General features: G+C 39.9%; 1 protein-coding gene across 1 annotated transcript in view; it reads left to right on the forward strand.

Annotated features, from left to right (window-relative positions):
* Nucleotides 1–24,134, forward strand: part of cdc27 (cell division cycle 27) — an 80,956-nt gene that overhangs the window by 39,207 nt on the left and 17,615 nt on the right. Inside the window, exons 11-14 of the mRNA XM_028818726.2 lie at nucleotides 4,759–4,960; nucleotides 9,293–9,465; nucleotides 13,137–13,289; nucleotides 16,939–17,147. Coding sequence (XP_028674559.1) covers nucleotides 4,759–4,960; nucleotides 9,293–9,465; nucleotides 13,137–13,289; nucleotides 16,939–17,147 — 737 coding nt within the window. The remainder of the gene's footprint in view (nucleotides 1–4,758; nucleotides 4,961–9,292; nucleotides 9,466–13,136; nucleotides 13,290–16,938; nucleotides 17,148–24,134) is intronic.

Consider the following 24,134-nt stretch of genomic DNA (forward strand, 5'->3'; position numbering starts at 1 on the left):
AGTCTTGGAAAAACTGCAGTCTCTGTAACGTGCTCTTAGTTGTATTCCAGCTTCATCAAGTGAGTGTGAATTTGGGTTTGCACAGATGAACCTCTTAATTGTTAATCCAATGAGAGCCTTGTTACTTTCTCTGCACTTCACTTCACACGATTGGTTGGACCTCCACTCATACGCTTCTTTCCTACGAGATACATGAACTCATGGCTGCTATGAGGACGACAATCAGCCATTGACCTTCAAAGCAAAGAATGAATTAGCAAGACTGAATTTGATGAAAACATGCAAAAAGTTTGGAAATTTCTTTAAAACTCCTAACAAATCAAGCTTTGATTGCTTTGCAGGATTACGTACTATAACAACTTTTTTTGTAGAATTTAGAACTTATTTTTAACTCAATAATTTTTTATATTTATATAGCACTTTTCTCACTTCTCAAAGCTCTTTGCAATCTCCATGAAGAAAGAACCCAGGACGTGAACCCATGATCTCCGTACTGCAAGGCGGCAGTGCTACCACTGTGCCACCAGCTTGGACTTGCAGTTCATATTCTTTGATTTCAGAAATTCTGTGTTTGTGATTTTAAACTGTCAAGCAAGCACAATATTGTGAAGTTTTGGTACACATGACGATTTAGCAGTTTTAAACCTCCATCCATCCATCCATCCATCCATTTTCCAACCCGCTGAATCCGAACACAGGGTCACGGGGGTCTGCTGGAGCCAATCCCAGCCAACACAGGGCACAAGGCAGGAACCAATCCCGGGCAGGGTGCCAACCCACCACAGATTTTAAACATTATGCTTCACCAAATAAATAAAACACGTAGCACTGGTACTCTCTGCCTCTATATAACCTCACAGTACCTCAGACTTGATCCAAATGCATTGTATGTGTACCGCCACCTTTGTATTTAGCAGAGTCAGAGCTGGGCTGTCTAATCTGATGACTGAATCTTGAGATCCATTCATTCCAAGGTCTCCAAATGTTCTCTGGTGTCTTTTCCATGGACAGAAAAGCAGTTTGGCATTAAAGCAGTGGCACCAAGTGCCGTGGCAGAATACTGAGAAGAGAAACAGAATACAGTAGGGTTAGTAACACACAATTATTGTAATGCTTATGTTTTTGTGCAAATGATCAACAAACAAGAGATGCAATACATGAGGGGAAAATCAAAAAGTAAAAGCAACTTCCTCTTTAATTCTGGTGACTGTGAACAGAAGAACATAACAGTTCTATCACTTCTCCATGATGTCTCCCTGCATTTCGAAGCATTTCTTGTATTGTTCCACTAACTTCTTCATTCTTTGGGTGGAGAAGCTTTTCGGCTGTTCCTGCATCCCTGTTTGCACCAGTTCCTTAGCCTCATCATTAGAGGTGAACCTGCGACCACACAGAGCCTCTTTAAGTGAACTGAAGATGTGATAGTTGCACGGTAGCAGATCACGGCTGTAAGGGGGCAGCTGTTGTGTGCCCTCTACAGTTGTGGCCGTACATGTTGTCGTGGTACTGCAAATGGCTGTTTTTGACAGCATTCCTCGTCTTTTGCTGAGAATTGCAGGTTTAAGCATAGTACAGTATATTACACTGGTGACTGGTTTCCGAAAATAAGCCAGAATAGGCCCCACTCATGTCCCAAAAGAAGGTCGTCATGATTTTCTTAGTGGAGGGCTATGATTTGAATTTCTTTTTTACTGGAGAAGACCACTTTTTCCACTGTAAGCTTTGTCTCTTGTTTTTCCGCTCACAGTGATGGACCCATCTCACATCTCCGGTGACAGTCTGCTTCAAAACCCTCAACTATTCATAATGTCTTAGGAATTGGGTTGCAACCTCCACACACTGTTGGTTGTGCATATCAGTAAGCTGTTTTTGGTACCCATCTTGTGCAAACCTTATGGTACCCAAAGTCATCCTGCGCTATGGCAATCTATAGCTGATGTGTGCTGTTGCTGCACATTTGGATAACTTAATCTGTTGATCTTCTCTGACGAAGGCCTTTGCCTTGTCAGTGTGGGTTTGTGTGTGCAGTATTATTGGTTGACCAGAATAAGGTTTGTTGGTTACACTTGTCCGTCCTCCTTTTAAACCTTTCTACCCATTTCATTCAATCAGCTGTTTTCACTTCCATACTGAGCCAACATCCTTCAATGAATTTCAGCCATTTTCACTTGTTCTGCCCAAAGAAATCTCACTATGGTGCATTGTTTAACAGCAGTGGAACCTCACATTTATTTGACCTGGGCTTCAACTCGCCTAACGGCAGAGCGCCACACTCTGTGAACATGTTGTATTACATCAGCTTCTATCTGTTGTGGTTAATTTTCAAATCGCCAGTACTTTTTGATTTTCACTCGCACATAGATAAACCGCACCTCTTGTCGGGGTATACAACAAAAACAAAAAATAAAGCACATTAAAAAACAGTCAACGCTGACCAAAGTGCTGTACAATCAAAAATAAAATGAATAAAATTAATCACATAAAAATCATTCACATAGAATTAAAAATAAATGAATATAAAGGAAAATAGAATAGGAAAATAGAATAAGTTAAAATAGCAGCGATAAGATAAGAGAGGAAAAAAAAGACTCGCTTATACCATTATTTGAAAAGCCAGCATGAAGAAGTAAGTCTTCAGTAATAACTTAAATGTGACTAAAGAGGGGTCCATTCTGATACACTCCTTTGATAAACTATTCCGCAGAGAGGGATCAGCTACTGAAAAAGTCCGGTCACCACTCCCTTTATACCTTTATCTAAGGGCGACTTTGAGCAACTGGCTAGATGATCTAAGTGCCCTCTTTGGGGTGTAAATTTTTAAAAGATCCGAGAGGGAAGAAGGCGCCAGTCCATTTAAGCATTTAAAAACCAATAACAAAATTTTAAAAGCAATTCAAAAACGAACTGGAAGCCAGTGAAGAGAGGCAAGTACTGGAGAAATATGGTCACATTTGCGAGTACGAGTTAAAATCGGGAGTGGTCTCCCCGAAACTTTTTCGTATACTCAGATATGGGGATGGATATTTGAAGAGTAAACCACAAGACCATGCTTCTATTTTTATATTATGTACATTAAAGAACCATCAACAACAAATTAATAAGATATTGAACTATTATTTAAAAGTAAACTATTATTATAAAAGTAAAAAAATAAAATAAAAGTAAATAGTTATAAGTTCTGTAACTATTATTATTAAAGTAAAGTTGAATAAATCGGACTCTGCAGTTACATGAATAAAAAGTAAAGTACCACTTCCGGTTATCGGAAATAGCCCAAAAGTTGATCGAAATGTACATTTTGTACCTAATACTTGCATGCAAAATTTGGTTGACCTAAGTGAAAGTGTATTCAAGTTATTGTGTTTACATGTGCGCACACACACACACAGACATAATTCCAAAAATGGTGTTTTCAGACTCAAGGAGGTCTAAAACGTCGAGATTCATCAATTTTTGGAGGATTCCAATACTTCCCCTACACTTTGTGTACGAGAAAGTCGGGGAGGTCTAAAACGTTGAGATTCATCAAAATCTCAACATCGAATCTTTGAACGATTACAATACTTTCCCTGTACTTCGTATACAAGAAAGTTAACACTACTAGACTAACGTTGTTAGTCTTAGTCCTGTGATTGAAAGGACATCTTATATATAAGAAGGCCGACCATTCCACAGCTTTGCGGCCCTGTAACTAAAGGCTTGACCTCCCACTGTTAATTTTTTAATCTGTGAAATCTTTAGTAGGTCAATATCCTGAGGTCCTAATGCACACATCGGGTTGTAAGTAATGATAAGTAAGCAGGACCTTGGCTGTTTAAGGCTTTATATGTAAGATGAAGGATTTTAAAATCTTTTCTAAGCTTTATCAGAGCTGAAATTATCAAAGTATGTCACTCACTTTTGCAAAAAAAACGATCAAAAATATGCCTTGAGATTCCATGCATTCACTATCACATGTAACACATAATAATAATAATAATTCTTTGCATTTATACATCACTTTTCTCACTACTCAAAGTGCTCAGCAATTGCAGGTTAAGGGCCTTGCTCAAGGGTCCAACAGAGCAGAGTCCCTATTGGCATTTACGGGATTCGAATTGGCAAACTTCCGATTGCCAGTGCTAATCTCTAGCCTCAGAGCCACCACTCCGCTTCTAATCTATTGGGATGTAATGCTGTGCGTGCGCAAAGCGAGCTCCTCGATGTGCACATTCAGCACACCACACGTTAAGCTCAATCAGCTGCCTAAAGCTGCCCTTCGGGTTGTTCAGAGCACCTCATAGTTCTCACCTGTCTGGATTTATTAGCAGTAAACCACCTGTACTTCTAACAAAAATAATATTTTTATCTAAAGAATTGAGGAAAACATTGTGTTTTAATACATGTGGGTCTTATTTTTGTGTGTGTGTGTGTGTATATGAATGACATTGAGGCTGGCAATTTTCCCTTCATACTGTATTTGGGATCAGCCACAGACTGGACCAGACATGGCATCTCTTCTCTTTTAAATCTGTTTAAATGGGGAAAATGTTTATTAATTTCTGATTTTGATGCCATAAAGTGCCAAAACTATGCAAAAATAATGTTAGCAGTGGTACACAAGGCATGTTTTCCTAAAACCTCAGTGAATGGGCTGTGGCAAATGATTTAAGGTGTTAGATTCTTTTCAAAAATATAACAAGTAAATGAATTTTAGGCAGTGCAGTGCTGTGACAACTGGAACAGGCAAATCAGTCAAGCACACCTTTTCTTTTTCAGGAAAACAGTAAGAAATTAAAAATGAAGTTTCCAACGAAAATTCCAAATAGAAAGACGAAGACAAAAATGAGCAAAGGGGGGATCACTCCGTCAAACATAAATGACAGCATTGAGATCCTGAAGCTCGACTCCGTTTCTGAAGGGAAGGGCAATTTTGTCACCCCACAAGTTCAAGCCTTCAATATGCAGAAGGCGGCAGCAGGTATGGCTTTCTTATTGTTGTTTTGACAGATTTGTACCAGCCAGGGGGTGTCCTGCTACTTCGGAAAAAGTTATTCATTGCGTTACGGTAGACCTTACTTCCTGCAAATGTGCGGCTGCAATGGGCGGTCGGAAAATCAAGAGTACACCTTATGAGAAGGATTTAGGAGTCGTAGTGGACTCGAAGCTATCGACTTCCCGACAGTGTTCAGAAGCCATTAAGAAGGCTAACAGAATGTCAGGTTATATAGCGCCTTGATGAGTGGAGTACAAGTCACAGGAGGGTCTGCACAACCTTTATAACACACTGGTGAGGCCTCATCTTGAGTACTGTGTGCAGTTTTGGTCTCCAGGCTACAAAAAGGACATAGTAGCACTAGAGAAGGTCCAGAGAAGAGCGACTAGGGCTGATTCCATGGCTACAGGGGTTGAATTATGAGGGAAGATTTAAAGAGCTGAGCCTTTACAGTTTAAGCAAAAGAAGATTAAGAGGTGACATTATTGAAGTGTTTAAAATTATGAAGGGAATTAGTACAGTGGATCGAGACTATTATTTTAAAATGAGTTCATCAAGAACACAGGGACACAGTTGGAAACTTGTCAAGGGTAAATTTCGCACAAACATTAGGAAGTTTTCCTTTACAAAAAGAACGATAGACACTTGGAATAAGCTACCAAGTAGTGTGGTAGACAGTAAGACTTCAGGGACTTTCAAAACTCGACTTGATGTTTTCTTGGAAGAAATAAGTGGACAGGGCTGGCGAGCTTTGTTGGGCTGAATGGCCTGTTCTCGTCTAGAGAGTGTTCTAATGTCTCTTCTAATGTCTATGAATGGTGTTGTCTTGTTTGTCTAAGGTGGTTGGATTTCAAACTCAGTCCTTAGGGGTCGCACATGGCTGCAGGTTTTTGTTCAACCAACTTTGGATTTTTAATTGGGTTGCAAAGTGTTTTTTAACCATTTTTGTGTTCTAGGTGCTCCTGTTTAAATCATTATTTGCTAATCAAGGTTCAAGGTTAACTTTGTCATTTGAAACCACACACCGCAGTGCACAGCAGAACGAAAAATTGCATCACTGGCCCGATTATTTGGAAGAACAGACAACAAGACTAATAACTAGAATAACAAGATTAAACCACAGAGAATCACCAACAGTTTATATCAGGGATCTCAAAGTCCAGTCCTGGAGGACCGCAGTGGCTGCAGGTTTTCGTTTTAACCCTTTTCTTAATTAGTGACCTGTTTTTGCTGCTAATTAACTTGTTTAGAATTCATTTTAATTAACTTGCTCTTGAAGACCCAATAATTTGTTTATTTTTCCTGAATTCGAAGCCAAGCAATAATGAGATACAAAATGATCCAAAACATGACCAGCAAACTTTGTCCATCATAAAATATCTGAAAATATAAAGGGTGGAAGTCTCAGGAATGTTGATCTGCTCAGGTCCCTAAAACATTTTAACAGCACTCTTAGAAAAGTAAAGAAAAAATCAACAATTTTGATAATGTCTGCTATTGCACAATGAGAGCTGCAACAAGCCATGGAATTAAGGAAAGGGTTTAATTAATGACAAGAATCACAGCCTAATTAAGCAACTGGTTGGAGTGAAATTGGCCAGAGTTTCAGGCCCTGACTTAGTTGGCCTCCTGTAGGCTCACACACTTCACATTTCATTTCTGTTTAAAGAAAGAAGTGAAGCAATTCGGAGGAAGAATGAAGAAATTCCAGGGAACAATTCTTAAACAAGTCAATTAAAATGAATTGAAAAGATGTTAATTAGCAGCAAAAACAGATCACTAATTAAGAAAAAGATTAACCTGTGGCCCTTCAGGACAGGAGTTTGAGATCCGTGGTTTATATGGATGACTTTTATATTGCATTGCATTAACAGACCAACACTGCATTATCACACTGGTCATAAAGTTTGAACAACCCATTTGAGACCGGTGACGTTTATGTTACGATGTTACAATGTTGTACTGTGTTTCAGATTTTTAGTGCGTGACAGCAGAAGGCCACCTCACCTCTTCTTTTGTGCTTAGCTCTTTGAATAATAAGCAGACCACCGTTAGAAGATCTAACAACTTGGAGTGTACGGGGGACAGGCATCCCAAGATCTAAGAAGCAGCAGACCATTTAAAGTTTTATATACCATTATTAGTATTTTAAAGTCAATTCTAAATTACACGGGTAACCAGTGTAACAATGCTGGTGGGGATGTGATCAGATTTTCTTTTTCTACTTAAGAAGCAAAGGCCACAGGAAGTGCACTCTCTTTTGTCCTTTCTTGACTAGGCAGTAAGAGGAGGAGGTATGCTGGGTCCAGAAGGAGATCATTTGTTATCTCCACTTCCATGAACTTTGACCTCCTGACTTACTCCACAGTGGAGTGGATCTTGGCAGGTTTCTTTCCTGAAATTGACAGCAGTCTCCTTTATTTTAGCGACATTTGGTTTCATGTTATTGTTCTTACACCAGTCCACAAGTTGTTCGACCTCATTCCTAAACCATCTCATCATCACCACTGATGAGGCCTATCAGTGTTGCCACGAACTTAATGATGTGGTTCATACTATACTTGGTGCAATAGTCAGAGGTCATCAGGTTAAGCGCAGAGGCCTCTGTATGCAGCCATGGAGGGACACCAGTGCTGAGAGGGATGGTATTTGATGTATCGTTAGTTTGAAGTATTGTTTCCACTTCAGACTTACTAGTCTTTCTGTGAAGAGGGTCTAATATCCAGTTGTGGAGGGGGGTTTCCAGGACTAGTAGAGAATGCATAACGATGAGGTACGGCGGGATAATTGTGTTGAATGTGGAGCTGAAGTCTAAGAATCACATCCGCACACATGTCCGTATCCACCAGATGTGCCAGGCTCAGGTGGACTGCAGTGGCTATGGCGTCTTTAATGGAGGGTTAAGATAATAATCCGGTATAATGGAGGGTCCGGATTTTATCTAAATCTTGTCCTGTCTCTCAAAGCACTTCATCATATATATATATATATAATAATTTTATATATATATGGAAGCGAAGGTCTGAGAGAGCTGCCTGAATCTTGGCTATCAAACAAAAATGCCGTTAACAGACATTTGGACATAAACCCAGCATATACAAATTTAAGAAGAACATGTTCATAATAAATAAAATTTACGACCAATAACCTGTTGCACTGACTGACTGCATTTGGGAAATAAGTCATTGGATGACACAGAATTTTTTACAACTCAATCCTGATAAAACAGAAATCTTATTAGTTGGTACCAAATCTGTCCTCTTTACCCTTTGTGGGCTAAAAATTGACGTTGATGGGATCCTGGATGAACCCTCCGCATTAGTCTGTAATTTGGGTGTCATCTTTGATCAGCTTCTTACTTTTCAATCACACAATAGTTCAATAGTACAGATGGATTTTTTCATCTCTGTAACTTTGCTCGTCTGCATTCTTTCCTCAGTGTGAAGGATACTGAAACACTCATCCACGCTTTCATCAACTCCCGTCTGGACGATTGCAATGCATTGTTTTATGGCCTACTATATCAATAGATTACAATATGTTCAGAATTCTGCTGCATGTTTACTTACACACTAAAAAATCTGCTCACTTCACTCCTGTCCTCCGTAATTTACATTGATTACCAGTTTCTTCAAGAATCAAATATAAAATTATTCTTCTCACCTTTAAAGCCCTTCATGGTTTAGCCCCTCATTATCTGTCTGAGCTGCCGGCTTCCTTACACTCCTGCTTGTGCATTAAGATCATCGGACGCTCACTTACTCACTGTACCTAATTACAGGTTAGTAACTGTGGGTGGCAGAGCTTTCATTGTGATAGCCCCTAAAATTTGGAATGCTATTCCTTTCAGCCTTCGTGAGGAAAAATCAATTATTGATTTCAAATTCCTGTTAAAAACATCTTTTCAATGAGTATTATTCATTTTTTTGTATGTGATTTCTATTGTCTTGTTAATGTGTGTATTGAATTGTAAAGTGACCTTTAGTGTATGAAAGACGCTACATAAATAAAACTTATTATTAAATGTGGAGACAAAAACCTGCAGTCACTGGGATTTCCAAGACTCAGGTTGAGAACCAGTGTCCTAGCATATTCCACTTTATTTGTTTTTTTAGCTCTACATTTCTTCTTGCACTTCACAACAGCATTTTGGATGATCAGCACCACGTTTTGACACGTGTTTTGCCGTGTTGTGACCCAGGCAGGCCTGTAAGCGGTAGCACGTTCTGTGAAGGTGTATGAAGGATAGCAGTTCATGAAGTATCAGTCAAGTCTGCTTATGAGTAAGTTTCTAACATGTCTTTGTTTTCTCTTCAGATGGCCTAATGAACCTTCTGCGTGACATGGGGAAAGGTTATTTAGCACTTTGTTCCTATAACTGTAAAGAGGCGATAAACATCCTGAGCCAGTTGCCTTCACACCATTACAATACGGGCTGGGTGTTGTGCCAGATTGGGAGAGCACACTTTGAGCTTGCTGAGTACATGCAGGTAAGACCAGCTGCTGCCTCACCTTGTTGTGTCTTCTGTCCTCAGTAGGCTGGTGACTTTATAGCCATCCTGCACCCACGCTTTGTACTGACTCAGATTCAGTTGTATTATTAAAAAAGCAAATCTCGCTGCGTTCACATTACCATCCTCATTGCTCAATTAAGATATTTTTTGCTTGACTCAAATTTGCCTGTCTTTTGATAGTGCACCTTCATACAGTGCATCTGGAAAGTTTTCACAGCGCTTCATCACTTTCTCCACATTTTGTTATGTTACAGCCTTATTCCAAAATGGATTAAATTCTTTTTTTTCCTCAGAATTCTACACACAACACCCCATAATGGCAACGTGAAAAAAGTTTACTTGAAGTTTTTGCAAATTTATTAAAAATAATAAAACTGAGAAATCCCATGTCCATAAGTATTCACAGCCTTTGTTCAATACTTTGTCGATGACCCTTTGGCAGCAATTCCAGCCTCAAGTCTTTTTGAATATGATGCCACAAGCTTGGCACACCTATCCTTGGCCAGTTTCGCCCATTCCTCTTTGCAGCACCTCTCAAGCTCCATCAGGTTGGATGGGAAGCGTCGGTGCACAGCCATTTTAAGATCTCTCCAGAGATGTTCAATCGGATTCAAGTCTGGGCTCTGGCTGGGCCACTCAAGGACATTCACAGAGTTGTCCTGAAGCCACTCCTTTGATATCTTGGCTGTGTGCTTAGGGTCGTTGTCCTGCTGAAAGATGAACCGTCGCCCCAGTCTGTGGTCAAGAGCGCTCTGGAGCAGGTTTTCATCCAGGATGTCTCTGTACATTGCTGCAGTCATCTTTCCCTTTATCCTGACTAGTCTCCCAGTCCCTGCCGCTGAAAAACATCCCCACAGCGTGATGCTGCCACCACCATGCTTCACTGTAGGGATGGTATTGGCCTGGTGATGAGCAGTGCCTGGTTTCCTCCAAACGTGACGCCTGGCATTCACACCAAAGAGTTCAATCTTTGTCTCATCAGACCAGAGAATTTTCTTTCTCATGGTCTGAGAGTCCTTCAGGTGCCTTTTGGCAAACTCCAGGTGGGCTGCCATGTGCCTTTTTACTAAGGAGTGGCTTCCGTCTGGCCACTCTACCATACAGGCCTGATTGGTGGATTGCTGCAGAGATGGTTGTCCTTCTGGAAGGTTCTCCTCTCTCCACAGAGGACCTCTGGAGCTCTGACAGAGTGACCATCGGGTTCTTGGTCACCTCCCTAACTAAGGCCCTTCTCCCCCGATCGCTCAGTTTAGATGGCCGGCCAGCTCTAGGAAGAGTCCTGGTGGTTTCGAACTTCTTCCACTTACAGATGATGGAGGCCACTGTGCTCATTGAGACCTTCAAAGCAGCAGAAATTTTTCTGTAACCTTCCCCAGATTTGTGCCTCGAGACAATCCTGTCTCATAGGTCTACAGACAATTCCTTTGACTTCATGCTTGGTTTGTACTCTGACCTGAACTGTCAACTGTGGGACCTTTATATGGACAGGTGTATGCCTTACCAAATCATGTCCAATCAACTGAATTTACCACAGGTGGACTCCAGTGAAGCTGCAGAAACATCTCAAGGATGTTCAGGGGAAACAGGATGCACCTGAGCTCAATTTGGAGCTTCATGGCAAAGGCTGTGAATACTTATGTACATGTGTGTTGCCAGTTTTTTTATTTTTAATAAAATTGCAAAAATCTCAAGCAAACTTTTTTCACGTTTTCATTATGGGGTGTTGTGTGTAGAATTCTGAGGAAAAAAATGAATTTAATCCATTTTGGAATAAGGCTGTAACATAAGAAAATGTGGGAAAAGTGATGAAGCGCTGTGAATACTTTCTGGATGCACTGTAAGTACAAGTGACCTGCTGTGTCTAACTGTAATGTGAACACCTCTGTCTTCCGAAGCGGCACGCATGTGCACATTGATAAGTTTGAGCACAGGTCATTTGTGTCACCAACCACAAAAACCGTCGCATGTATGAGACGACTCATGGTATTAAAGGTGACAAAATGGACAGACTAGGAGCTAGTTGTATGCATCACATTTTGCTTTGGAAGACACCAAACAGTTAGTCAACTGCACATGATTGGTTGAGAAGGTAAAATTAAAGCCAGATGGCTAATTGTTATTGGCATCGCCACACCAAAAGATACGTGGGAGCGAGAAAGGAGCTGGCAGTGGTGGGACTGTGACAATCATCGCAGCTATAGCTCTCTTCCTTTGGTGTTTTTTTTTTTTTTTTGCTCTGTTGCCAACGCCGGCCATTGGTATTGTCAAAGAAATACACGAAGTCCAATCTGACCATCCACATTGCCACAATTCCGAGATATGTGTGATCTAGCACCACATAACTCAAATCTAATTTTAAAAACATTGGATTTCTGTGTCCACACAGTCCTGAAAATATCGGATTTGAGTCTCTTCAGCCTGGTAATGTGAACGTAGTGTTGAAACTGTTACTTTTAAATTTACTTTTTCTGTCTTAGACGTATTCCTTTTATTTCCATAGTATTTTTAGACTATTTTGTTATTTTTCATGTTTAGTGTAGTTTTTTATATTCTTTGTAATGTGTCCTTGAGTGTTTTGAAGGGTACAATTAAACAAAATACATAATAATTAATTTATATGTACGCTGGTAGCTTGTTTTATATTGAAGTAAGTGGAAAAATTGAATTCCATTGTCTTTGATAGGTACGAGGGGGTACCCAAAAATCACCGGAATTGAGAGGAAAAAAAAATTGTTTTAATAATTTTTACTTGCTGAAATTTTAGTCTCCTTCAAAGTACTCTATGTGAATGAATGCACTTTTCCCAGCGGTTTTCCCACTGGTGGAAGCATTTTTGGAATTGCTGAAAAGAACATTTCCCAATGCCTGCATCGATTTTTCTTTGACTTCCTCCACGGTACAAAAACGCTTTCCTTTGAGTTCTTTTTTCATATGTGGGAACAAGAAAAAGTCAAACGGAGCAAAGATCAGGCAAGTAGGGAGGTTGGCAAAAAGTCCAAAACACACAAGTCGGAAATCTCTTCAATAGTCAGACATCGATCTCCGTAAATTTCATTGCAAACTTTTTTTTCAAGATTTTCGTCATTCCTAATTGTGGAAGGCCAGCCAGATCTTGGTTGGTCTTCAAGTGACATTTTCCTCGTTTGAAATGCGAAAACCACTCGTAGGCCAGTGTTTTACTTAAGGCTTCCTCTATAAAAGCAGTTCCAAGCATCACTACAGTTTCAGCAGCTGTTTTCCCTAAGAGAAAACAAAACTGAAAGACTCGCTGCTCTGCGTGATCACCCATCACAAAAATCACAGAACACGTTTAATAAGCACCAAGAAAAACTGACACAGAATGGCGTACAAACAATGCAGAGCAACGCCACTTGGCAGACTGCCACAGAATACTATAAGTCTGCTACACCCAGTGGCGAAATTCACAACCACGTCGAGATTGCACACCAGGTATAGATTCCAGTTATTTTTGGGTACCCCCTTGTATGTCACTAAGTGACCTGGTCATGTGACTAGATCTGGCATTACATTTTTCAAAAGGTGCGTCTTGGATTTTCTGTTTTTTTCATGTGCCGAGCTTTTCAGTTTGTTTATAACTGCAATATAAATTTAAGTAAACGCTCTCCTGTCGTTTCTCTTTTCTAAAGGCTGAGCGGTTATTCTCAGAAGTGCGGCGCATAGAAAGTTATCGTGTTGAAGGCATGGAGATTTATTCCACGAGTCTCTGGCACCTACAGAAGGAAGTTGCCTTGTCTGCCCTTTCAAAAGATCTTACCGACATGGATAAAAACTCCCCAGAGGTAAAGTCATTTCAGTTCAGCAAGATGAGCAACACTGTTAAAAATGGCAGCTCTTATTGGTATTGATTTTTTCATGGTCTACCACCAATTAAAAGTTCTGAATCTGCCTGAATAATCAGCTTATGTGTATGGTCTAAACACCGGCCTGTTTCTAGGCTTTGTAGGGTACTATAGTCATGTGAAAAAGTAAGTACATCCCATTAAATTTTTTTTCTTTATAACATATCAAGATTTTACCTTTAAACAATATCTTTAGATAACGTTGATGTAATATAAAAAGAAGTGAAAATTTGACTTTGACTAATTTATTCAGTGTCGAATGAACAGAGATGGCTTTTCAGTCTGTGGAAAATGTAAGTGGCGCCTTGGCTCTGATAGTTGGCATTGCTCCCTCAAGTCAGTGTTTCTTCTAACCATCTGACAGTCTCTGACATTGACTGAGAGAGTTTCTCCCACTCCTCCATGAAGCTGTGTGATGTTGGAGGGGTGTCTTGCATGCACAGCCCATTCCAAATCCCCTCACAGCTTCTCAGTATGATTCAGATCCGGGGCTTTGAATTTTCCATTCCAGATCTCTCCATTTCTTTCTTTTTAGCTGTTCCTTAGTGGATTTACTGGCATATTGTGGGTCATTGTCATGTTGCAAGGTCCACTCTAAGTTGTGAGACCATCTGTCACAACATAGAAGCTCATTTTCCTCAATGAAGAATTCCTAGTGGGTTTTACGACGGTGAGCTGCCCAGACCCTGCTATAGCAAAGCACCACCATGCCTCATAGTTTCTATCAAGTTCAAATGCTGCCTTTGGATTTCTCAAAAAATGTCTTCTGGTACTGTGGTCAAATAACTCTTATGTTTGTCTCATCTGTTCAGAGCATAGTGCTCCAGAAGTCCTAGGGGCCTCATGTATAACAGCTTCCATATTATTCACAGTAAAACATGGCATACGGACAAAACTAGAAATGTGTGTATGCACAAAAAAAATTCAAATGCATAAAACTGTGCGTAAGCAAAGTCATACACACTTTCCTTTATAAATCCCAGTCAACATGATTTTTAACACTCATGCATGAGCCTACAGCTCCACCCTGACTCCTCCCAGAATTATGCCTATTTGAATATGCAAATCAATATAAAAAGCCCCATCCATTCAGTGTTTTGTTTAAAGAAAACTGCAAAAGTACATGTTAAAAAGAATTTCAGTGAATAAGAAATGGAGGGTCTGGTCAGTGAAGTGTAGGCAAGGAAAAACATACTTTTGGTAGCTTAAGCAGTGGTATAAGCAACAAAAGGAAGTCGCAGCCCACCATCTGAATGTCAACACCACTAGAAGAGATGGTGAAATTCCGGAATTCTGGGGCTCACACAATTTGATCAGTGAGATGCTGCAATTATTGGCGAGACACTTAAATGGCGACCAAACCTGACTGGAGGTCACTATAATGTTGTTCTTGTTCAGTCAGTGGGTTGGTGAGCAGGTTGAGAAGCCACGTCTTCAGCAGGTACCCACTGTCACCTAAGTAATCATGTTATATGGTTACATCATAACTTACAGTTTTGCCCAAAGGGGTAATATTAAATGTCTTATCTTACCGAGAAGCCAGCCATCACACACAGCACCATTTTAAAATTTGTTCCCGACACTATTTTGTAGAATGAATGAATTGTGTGTTGAGCCAGGCCATCTCGCCACAACATTAATGATACAAACTTTCACATCACAGATAATTTGCACATTAATAGGGTGCAAATACTTTCCGTTTACATAAGCAAATTCTCTGAAGACGCTTCTATAGCAATGTGCGTGCAGTTGACCGCTCCAATTACATTTGGAAAACTGGATGTGGCTGCAAATTGCGCTCTGATGTTTGCCTGTTCAACTACAGTGTGAGGAAAACTTCTGTGGGTGACAAGAGGATAATACCATCCCATACAGCTGGGATGGTGCGACTCGGTGGTGACCGAGAAATACCTGATTGGTCAGCCAGTTCATGTTTAAAAGCTGCTGTGGCTAAAAACTCGAGAGTACACAGAACTTGCAAAAGAGCAGGTAGATCACAACTGCTCAGAATCTGCCTTTGTAAAGCTGGCCCCAGTTCAGCACACAGTGCCAAGAAGATAGCTCTTGGAAATCTAAATTGACTTAGAAGCCAGTCATCATCATGGGATAGGAAATCGGTATGATCTCACTTCTAATTCTTCCGTTTTTGATGTCTTCTAACAACGCCACAGCAGCCATGGTAGTTGGAATAGTTTGCAGCATTATATTGTTACAGATTGATTACAATCAAGTGCTTTAAATTTGTAAATGATATGCAATTGCTGTTGCCGTTTTTGGTAAAGCCCACATCATGGATGCGAATATAAAAAAGAAAGGAAACCCACAGAAACAGTAGCACTGCTTTGAGGCTGGGTGTCGCCCATTTACAAAACCGAGCAGAAACATGCGTACGCATAGCGTGAGGCTGCTGTAAAATTGTGCGCAGCATTACCGCAAGTTTAGTTTTCATACATCTCAATGTGAGCATGGAAAAAGACGTACGCAACATTTTTATGCATACGCACCATTTATACATGAGGCTCCTGGTCTTTGCCTAGGTGTTAATGGGCAGACTTTAGTCTCGCCGTGATGTTCTTTCTTGTTTCCTCCTGGCACACCTTCTTTGTAGATCTAATTTGTGCAGCTTCTTTCTAATAATAAGACTCCTCCATTTTAACATCCAACAGAGACAAGAGCTACCTGGAGGTTCTGTGATGAAATTCTGAGCTTCTTAAGAGCCTTCTTTAACACTTGAATTACCAAAGCTTACAAAAAAACTCGTAAATCCTGCCCACCTTGAATCCGCTCGAACCTCTCCGTCAGTGTCTTTTGTCTTGTAAATGTGTCGATAAGCCCAGCAGCCTACAATCCCATCCTCCCACCACCGCAAAAAGTGCAAAAATCACTCTTCCAAGTATAATATTTTTGTCTCATTTGTTTAACTGGTTTCTCTTTATCTACTTTTAGGACTTGAGTGAAAATGTGATGTGTTTTTAGGTCATATTTATGCAGAAATATAGAAAATTCTAAAGGGTTCACAAACTTTCAAGCACAACTGTACAGTTGTTTGGAGATCTTTTTAAACCCCCTCGTCAAATGTCTTTCTGAAAGCTGCAGAGAGTCCCTTCAGTCTTGTCATTGTGATGCACACACTTAAAGAACAAAGAGGAAACCAAACTAAATGTCTGATGTTTAAACCAGACATCCAGGCAAGACATTTTTCTAATTTGAGGTTGTGATACATCAAAGGGTGCACTTACTTTTTCAGCATGTGAAGTTTGCATGTATGTTTATGTAAATTTTACAATGGACTAAAATGTGTAAATATGGCATGATGATTGTTATATCATCTTAATTGGTGGATTCTGTTTAAATGAAGACCAAAAACAATTCATTGTGTGTACTTGCATAGTTATGTGAAAAACTGTTACGCTTGTTATGGGGGTCTTAACTCCCTTCTCTATGTGGTTAGGGGGCACTGCATTATCTGTGTGACCCCCAGCACTGTTTTAGCCAATTACTGACATACGTGGCCTATGTTTAAACATGTGTAGGACAAGCCTGTCATGGTTGACTACTTCCTCAACCCTTTCCCATCCCTTTTTTTTAGGCCTGGTGTGTTGCTGGGAATTGCTTTAGTTTGCAGCGAGAACACGACATCGCAATAAAGTTCTTCCAGAGAGCGATTCAAGTGGACCCCGGCTTTGCATATGCATATACGTTGCTTGGCCACGAATTCGTTCTCACAGAGGAGCTGGAGAAGGCCTTAGCGTGTTTCAGGAATGCTATTCGCGTTAATCCACGGCACTATAATGCTTGGTAAGACGGAACAGACTATTAGAGTATAATATAAAGTGGTGTGTTTTTATGTTTTTTTATTTCTTGATTTACTGTCATAAAGCAAAACCCCCCCCAAGCATCTTAAGAGCTCTCCCCCTGTTCAAGAAGGCTGATGTCATCAATAACGGACATTTCAAGAGATCACTTTTAATATATTTATTTTCCATAGCGGATGCATGGGGAGTTGCAAGAGCCCATCTCAGGGGCGCCAGTCCATCGCGTGGCACACTCGTTCATACAGGGACCGTTAAGCCAACACACATGTCTTTACAGAGTGGGATTAAACAGTCCACGCTGATGTGCCAACTACTCGGTATGGGCTTTAACTCCAGGTAGCAATTGATAAGGCCTGCAGAGTTTTAATCAGGGTCAATTCAAACAAATAAAATATTAACTCTGAAGAGATCTTCTGAACATCCTGAATTTTCTGAAGAAAATAAAGCACTCAAGTTCTGTTAACTCATGACAAGCAGTGTCATATCTCTATTATAAAAGAAAATCTTGCGACGAGACAAGACTATTGCCAAGAGATTTTTTTTCAAGTTGGTAGACTGGGTCCCGCCCTCCTATTAACCATTTCAGGTTAACGGCACATGCCCGCGGTCCTCTTACCTCTCATTCGTGTGAATGCTTTTGTCAGACTCAGTTCCTGCGCTCTCAGCTCATATAAATTTTTACATTTTCCTCACTTTAAGTTCCCAGTAAAAGAAGACGTATTATGTCCAAATCTTATTGAAGACTTTCATCCCGAAGGGTTATCAACAGAGGAAATGAGTACACGTGCAATCCTAGCACCGAAAAATGAGGAAGTCAAACGAATTAACGCAAAAATTGTCGATCGGTTACACGGCACATTGGTTAAATTCGTATCAATAGACTCTGCTGAAACAGTTAGTGGTGATGGTGCGGAAGAAGAAAACATCAACTTACAACATAACGAAGAATATCTACAACCGTTAACACCGTCTGGTCTTCCACTGGCCGAATTACTGTTGAAAGAAGGATGTATCGTAATGTTATTTGCTAATTTATGTCTAAGTGATGGGCTATGCAATGGGACAAGATTAGTTGTATTCAAATTTGATCAAACAATTCTGACATGTAAAATTTTAACAGGCAACATTAGACAAAAAAACAGATCGTGATACGCCATTCGTATTAAAACGTTTACAGTTTCCCGTTAGAATAGCTTTTGCTATGACAATTAACAAATCACAGGGACAAACATTCGAAGAAGTATGTTTATTTATTAGATAGAAACAATATTCACTCACAGGCAGTTATACGTTGCGTTGTCACGATGTGACTCCAAACACGGAATCAAAATTTAATGCAAGACTGAAGAAAAGTTAATTCTAAATATTATTTTTACTGAAGTTTTACAGTAAAAGTGTAAGTTTAAAAAGTATTCGCGTGTTAATTTCAAAGCCAAACAGAACAAAAACGTATAACACATGAATAACCCTAACACAACGTGAAACATAATTTTCTTTAAATTTATTACATTTGACTGTTTTTTTTACTATGGTTTATTACTCGCTGTAATGTAAAATGGTTAGTTCTATTATGCATATGTGTAGCCGCCTAAGTATAAGGCGAGATCGAGCACGGGTAAAACACGTGCTGAAAGAAATCTCTCAGTCCAAAAGTTCATTTTAAAAATATTTAGTGAAAGTTAAAAGAAAATAATCCACACAAAAATAAAGAAAAAAGTAGTTACACATGTAGAATAAAAGGCAAAAAAAAGGAAAAAATATCTTCTCTAAACTTATCTTTTTCTTGAGAAATTTTAGTTATTTCTGTACTTAAAAGTTCTTTACTTCTTAAATCAGAATCAGCTTTATTGGCCAAGTATATATACACATACAAGGAATTGGACTCCGGTTTTACCTGGTATTGTCCCTGATGCTGTGAGATTGACTTAAGTGTTCATGAGAGTGATGGCCTGAGGAAAGAAACTGTTCACATGTCTGGTAGTTTTGGCGTACAGTGCTCTGTAGCGCCTACCAGAGGGAAGAAGTTGAAAAAGGTTGTAACCAGGGTGTGATGGGTCTGCAATGATGTTTTCTGCCCGTTTCCTGACTCGAGATCTGTATAAGTCTTGAATGGAGGGCAGATCAACAGCAATGATTTTTTCTGCAATCCTGACTGTCCGTTGAAGTCTGTTCCTGTCCTGTTTTGTGGCTGAGCCAAACCAATATGTGATAGATGAACAGAGAACAGACTGGATTACTGCAGAGTAAAATTGGACGAGCAGCTCCTGAGGCAGGTTGAACTTCCTGAGCTGGCGCAGGAAGTACAACCTCTGCTGGGCCTTTTTAACAATTGTGTTTGTTTAGTTCCCACTTTAGGTCCTGGGAAATTGTGGATCCCAGAAACCTAAAGTTTTCCACAGCAGACACAATGCTGTTGAGTAGTGTGAGAGGGGGCAGCACTGGGGGGCTCCTCCTGAAGTCCACTGTCATCTCGCCAGTTTTAAGCTTGTTCAGCTCCAGGTTGTTTTGACCGCACCAGAGGGCCAGCTGTTCGACCTCTCGTCTGTATACAGACTCGTCACTGTCCTTGATGAGGTCAATGACTGTCATATCATCTGCGAACTTCAGGATTTTAACAGACGGGTCTCTTGAGGTGCAGTAATTTGTGTAGAGGGAGAAGAGCAGAGGAGAGAGGACACATCCCTGGGGGGCGCCAGTGCTGACTGTTCGTGTGCTGGATGTGATTTTTCCCAGTCTCACTTGCTGCTTCCTATCTGTCAGGAAGTTTTTGATCCACTGGGAGATGGGAGCTGGTACAGTGAGCCAAGTGAGTTTGGTGTGGAGGACTTCTGGAATGATAGTATTGAACGCCAAGCTGAAGTCCACAAACAGGATCCTAGCATATGTCCCTGGAGAGTCGAGATGTTGCAGGATGTAATGCAGTCCCATGTTGATTGCATCATCCACTGACCTGTTTGCTCGGTAAGCAAACTGTAGGGGGTCAAGCAGGGGGTCTGTAATGTCCTTCAGGTAGGTCAACACCAGTCTTTCAAAGGATTTCATGACCACAGACGTCAGGGCGACTGGCCTGTAGTCATTTAACCCTGCGATGGAGGTTTTCTTTGGAACCGGGATAATTGTGGAACGCTTAAGGCAGGAGGGAACTTCACATGCCCCCAGGGATCTGTTGAAGATCTGTGTAAATATGGGGGCCAGCTGATCAGCACAGACTTTAAGACAATATACTTAAAGATTCTTAGTTTCTTAGTTACACTATAAGCGTACGGTTCTGCACTTAAATAAGTGCTATTTCCTTACATGTTACTTCACACACTCAGAAGGCCCGTGGGCACGGGCACGGTTTAAAACCTAATTCCCTCTACACCTTACACATGGCAAGGCTGGTCACTATCTGAAGAATAATGTTTAGTCAAAGCAGATAGAAATGGCAAGAATATACCAATTTTACTCAACTTATGGGGGTTTTAGGAACCTCCCATAGATTATGCATTGTCATCTAGTAAAATATTTATGAATTTTATATAACTAGGAAAATGGCTCTTAAAATATGTAACAATTCCCATGAAAATAACAATCTGTTTAAATTGTACATCTGCATTCCCATACGTGAGCAGCAGAGCCGTGAAGAGGCTAGCGCATAGCGCCCACCTGGTGGTTGGCGAGCGAAGCAAGCAGGGGGCAGAGCCCCTAGTAAATAGTGAAGTATCAAGTTTAAAATTAGGGAACGGTTAGGGCTAGCAGTGGGCTTCAGGATACCAGATGAAATTCTTCCTCCAGTATGGATTTTTAAGAAAGCTACCAAAAATGTGAAACTTGACATTTTTATTTCTATGGCACATTTTTAAACCTGGAATGTAGCTCAAAATGCTTTACAACATATCCGTGAAAAATTGCAAGAAAAACAAATGAGAATAAGGTAAAGATATGAATGAATAAATTACATATAAAAAATACTAAATAAGCATAAATCAAAATGTGCAGACACACACACACACACAATACAGATATGCAAGTGATAAAGTTTAGTGCTTATTTATTGCTTCGTTTTCAAGTCCCTAATGATGACTCTGATGCTGTGGTCAAACGGCCATAGAAATGGGGGGTTGAGGGACTCTGGGGGGGGCGCCATTCTGGAGAAACAAACCAAATCTGCAGGACTTTAAGAGAAAAGACCACTCAGTCCCCACAGAACCTGCAGGTTTCCACAAATTCAAGAGCACAGTAAACCGTTGTGCCATTATTCTCTTTGCTGTGCAGCATTAATGACCCAAAAGTCTTACCATTTGATTGTGTTACTTTTAGAATATGCAAAATGGTTTTAATAAATTAGCAATATATTGTTGCCCACATGTTAAAAATATCTTTTAGATAGACTTGATCCACCACTTTAACTCCATTTTTAATTACCCTATCTTATAGTTCTCTTTTGTTGTGTCGGCACAGCTCCAACTTCATCTAAAGTTAAGGAAATACAACAAAACATTATGAACACATTTAAGCATAAAACACAAACAGGAAATGTGATTGTTGTGTTGGTGCAGTAATGTCTTAAAGGCCATGTCTTTGTGTGTGGACTTGTGTAGTAAGAGAATTACCCAGAGTGCTGTGTGGCAGTGAAAACAGACGAGGAGCAGAATCAGCAGCCGCAGCCACATCTTGTGCTGTGTTTGCTGGGTAGCGCGAGTGAGAGGTAAGGAAACTGCCCTTTAATCAGTTCACAAAAGGCGAACATCTGCTACAACGACAACAACATCATTTGTTTCTATAGCACATTTTCATACAAATCATGTAGCTCAAAGTGCTTTACATGATGAAGAAAGAGGAAAAAAAAAGACAAAATAAGAATTAAAATAAGAGAACACTAATTAAAATAGAATAAAAGTAAGGTCCGATGGCCAGGGATGACAGAAAAAAAAAAACACCCAGAAGGCTGGAGAGAAAATAAAATCTGCAGGGGTTTCAGGCCATGAGACCACCCAGCCCCCTCTAGACATTCTACCTAACATAAATGGCCTCAATCAGTCCTCATTATATTCAGGGTTCTCATGGAAGAACTTGATGATGATGGCCACGTGGACTTCTGGTCTTTAATCCATTAATGCAGGGACATCACGGTGCTTCGATTAGGTGGTGGTGGCGGCGCAGATCACCACCACAGAAAACCGGAAACAGAATAGAAGAGAGAGTAGAGGTTAGTATGGATATAGGAGCCACCATGAATAATAATAATTAATGGAATATACAGAGCATCAGGATTAAACTAAAATAAAGCTATGAGAAAGCCATGTTAAAGTAATGTGTTTTCAGCGGTTTTCTAAAGTGCTCCACTGTATTAGCCTTGCAAATTCCTATTGGCAAGCTATTCCAGATTTTAGGTGCCTAACAGCAGAAGGCCGCCCGCCTCACCACTTCTTGTAAGTTTAGTTCTTGGAATTCTAAGCAGACACTCATTTGAAGGTCTAAGGTTATGAATTGGAGTGTAAGGTGTCAGACATTCCGAAATGTAAGATGGAGCGATATTATTGAAGGCTTTGTAAACCATAAGCAGTATTTTAAAGTCAATTCTGAATGACACAGGCAACCAGTGTAGTGACATCAAAACTGGAGAAATGTGCACGGATTTTCTTTACCTAGTTAAGATTCTAGCAGCTCCATTCTGCACTAGTTGCAATTGATTTATGTCTTTTTTGGGTAGTCGTGAGAGGAGTGCATTACAGTAATCTAGTCGACTGAAAACAAAAGCATGAACTAATTTCTCAGCATCTTTCAATGATATAAGAGGTCTAACATTTGTTATATTTCTTAAGTGAAAAAATGCTGTCCTAGTGGTCTGATTAATATGCGATTTAAAATTCAGGTTACAGTCAACAGTTACCCCTAAATTCTTTACCTCCTTCTTGACTTTTAATTCTAATGCATCAAGTTTATTTCTAATAACCTCATTATATCCATTATTGCCAATCACTAAAATTTCAGTTTTCTCTTTATTATTCAAATCTAATTGAGTAGCTGAGCATTATTAAGCATTCAATGGATAAGAGGTGCTGTCGAAATCGAACCACCCTGGCGCGCTCTGGTGAATCCTCTGGCCATAAACCTAATGGACTGGAGACGTTCAGATGCTAAATGAAAGAAATTGGCTTTAAAAAAATGTGGTTGACACTTCAGGGCAATGGGAGATTGCATGCAGGAGTGAACGTGAGGATGACGGTGGCACAATTCTGGTCGCTTTCTGCACAGTAATCTCAGCTTTTGACCCTTGGTGGTTTTAGAAGTTTCACAGTTTAGGCCTGACCTAGACAATCTTGAGATAAATAGCTTGAACATTGGAGCTAAGCGGTTTTACTGTTTGCTGTATGGGATTGGAGAGAAACTGAACTGTTTGATTACTTGGATATTATTCTTTAAAATATTAATAGATGTTTAATCATGGTAATGCTATTTAAATAAAAATAAGTGTGAAGCTTGAGATAAACTTAATCAGAAGTAATGAAATATTAACCACGTAAAACATAAATAGTTAAATATTTGATGGGTTGTTAGCTATAAAAAAGAAGCTGTTTGTGTTACACCATCTGGAAAGGGAAAGTCCAGCGTTTGACAAAAGTGAAGTAACAAAGAGGAGGATCAGAGCAATTTTCTGTAGTTTTTTCTTATAAAAATGGAATTTGTAAGAGAGACAGATCATCTTGAAGATAGACATAAAGGACTAAAGCCATGTCACCTCTGCCTAACGGCTGAAAGAATATCATTTTTATACTCCTTGTATTTTACATTTAGTATTTGTAACTTTTTATCTTTAGTGCATTAATAAATACTTAAAACACTTTTTTTTATATTAATTTGGTCTAGATTCTTGTATCAGTCTGGTTTCATAGGTTCAGGTGGTGGGATTTGTGTGTCACCTTAGGGGCTTCGTTGAAGGGTTCTAAGCAGGGTCAGGAAAGTTGAACACAACTGCCTGTGCCAG

The sequence above is a fragment of the Erpetoichthys calabaricus genome, chromosome 14, assembly GCF_900747795.2.
Source record: "Erpetoichthys calabaricus chromosome 14, fErpCal1.3, whole genome shotgun sequence".
Classification (NCBI taxonomy): Eukaryota; Metazoa; Chordata; class Cladistia; order Polypteriformes; family Polypteridae; genus Erpetoichthys; species Erpetoichthys calabaricus.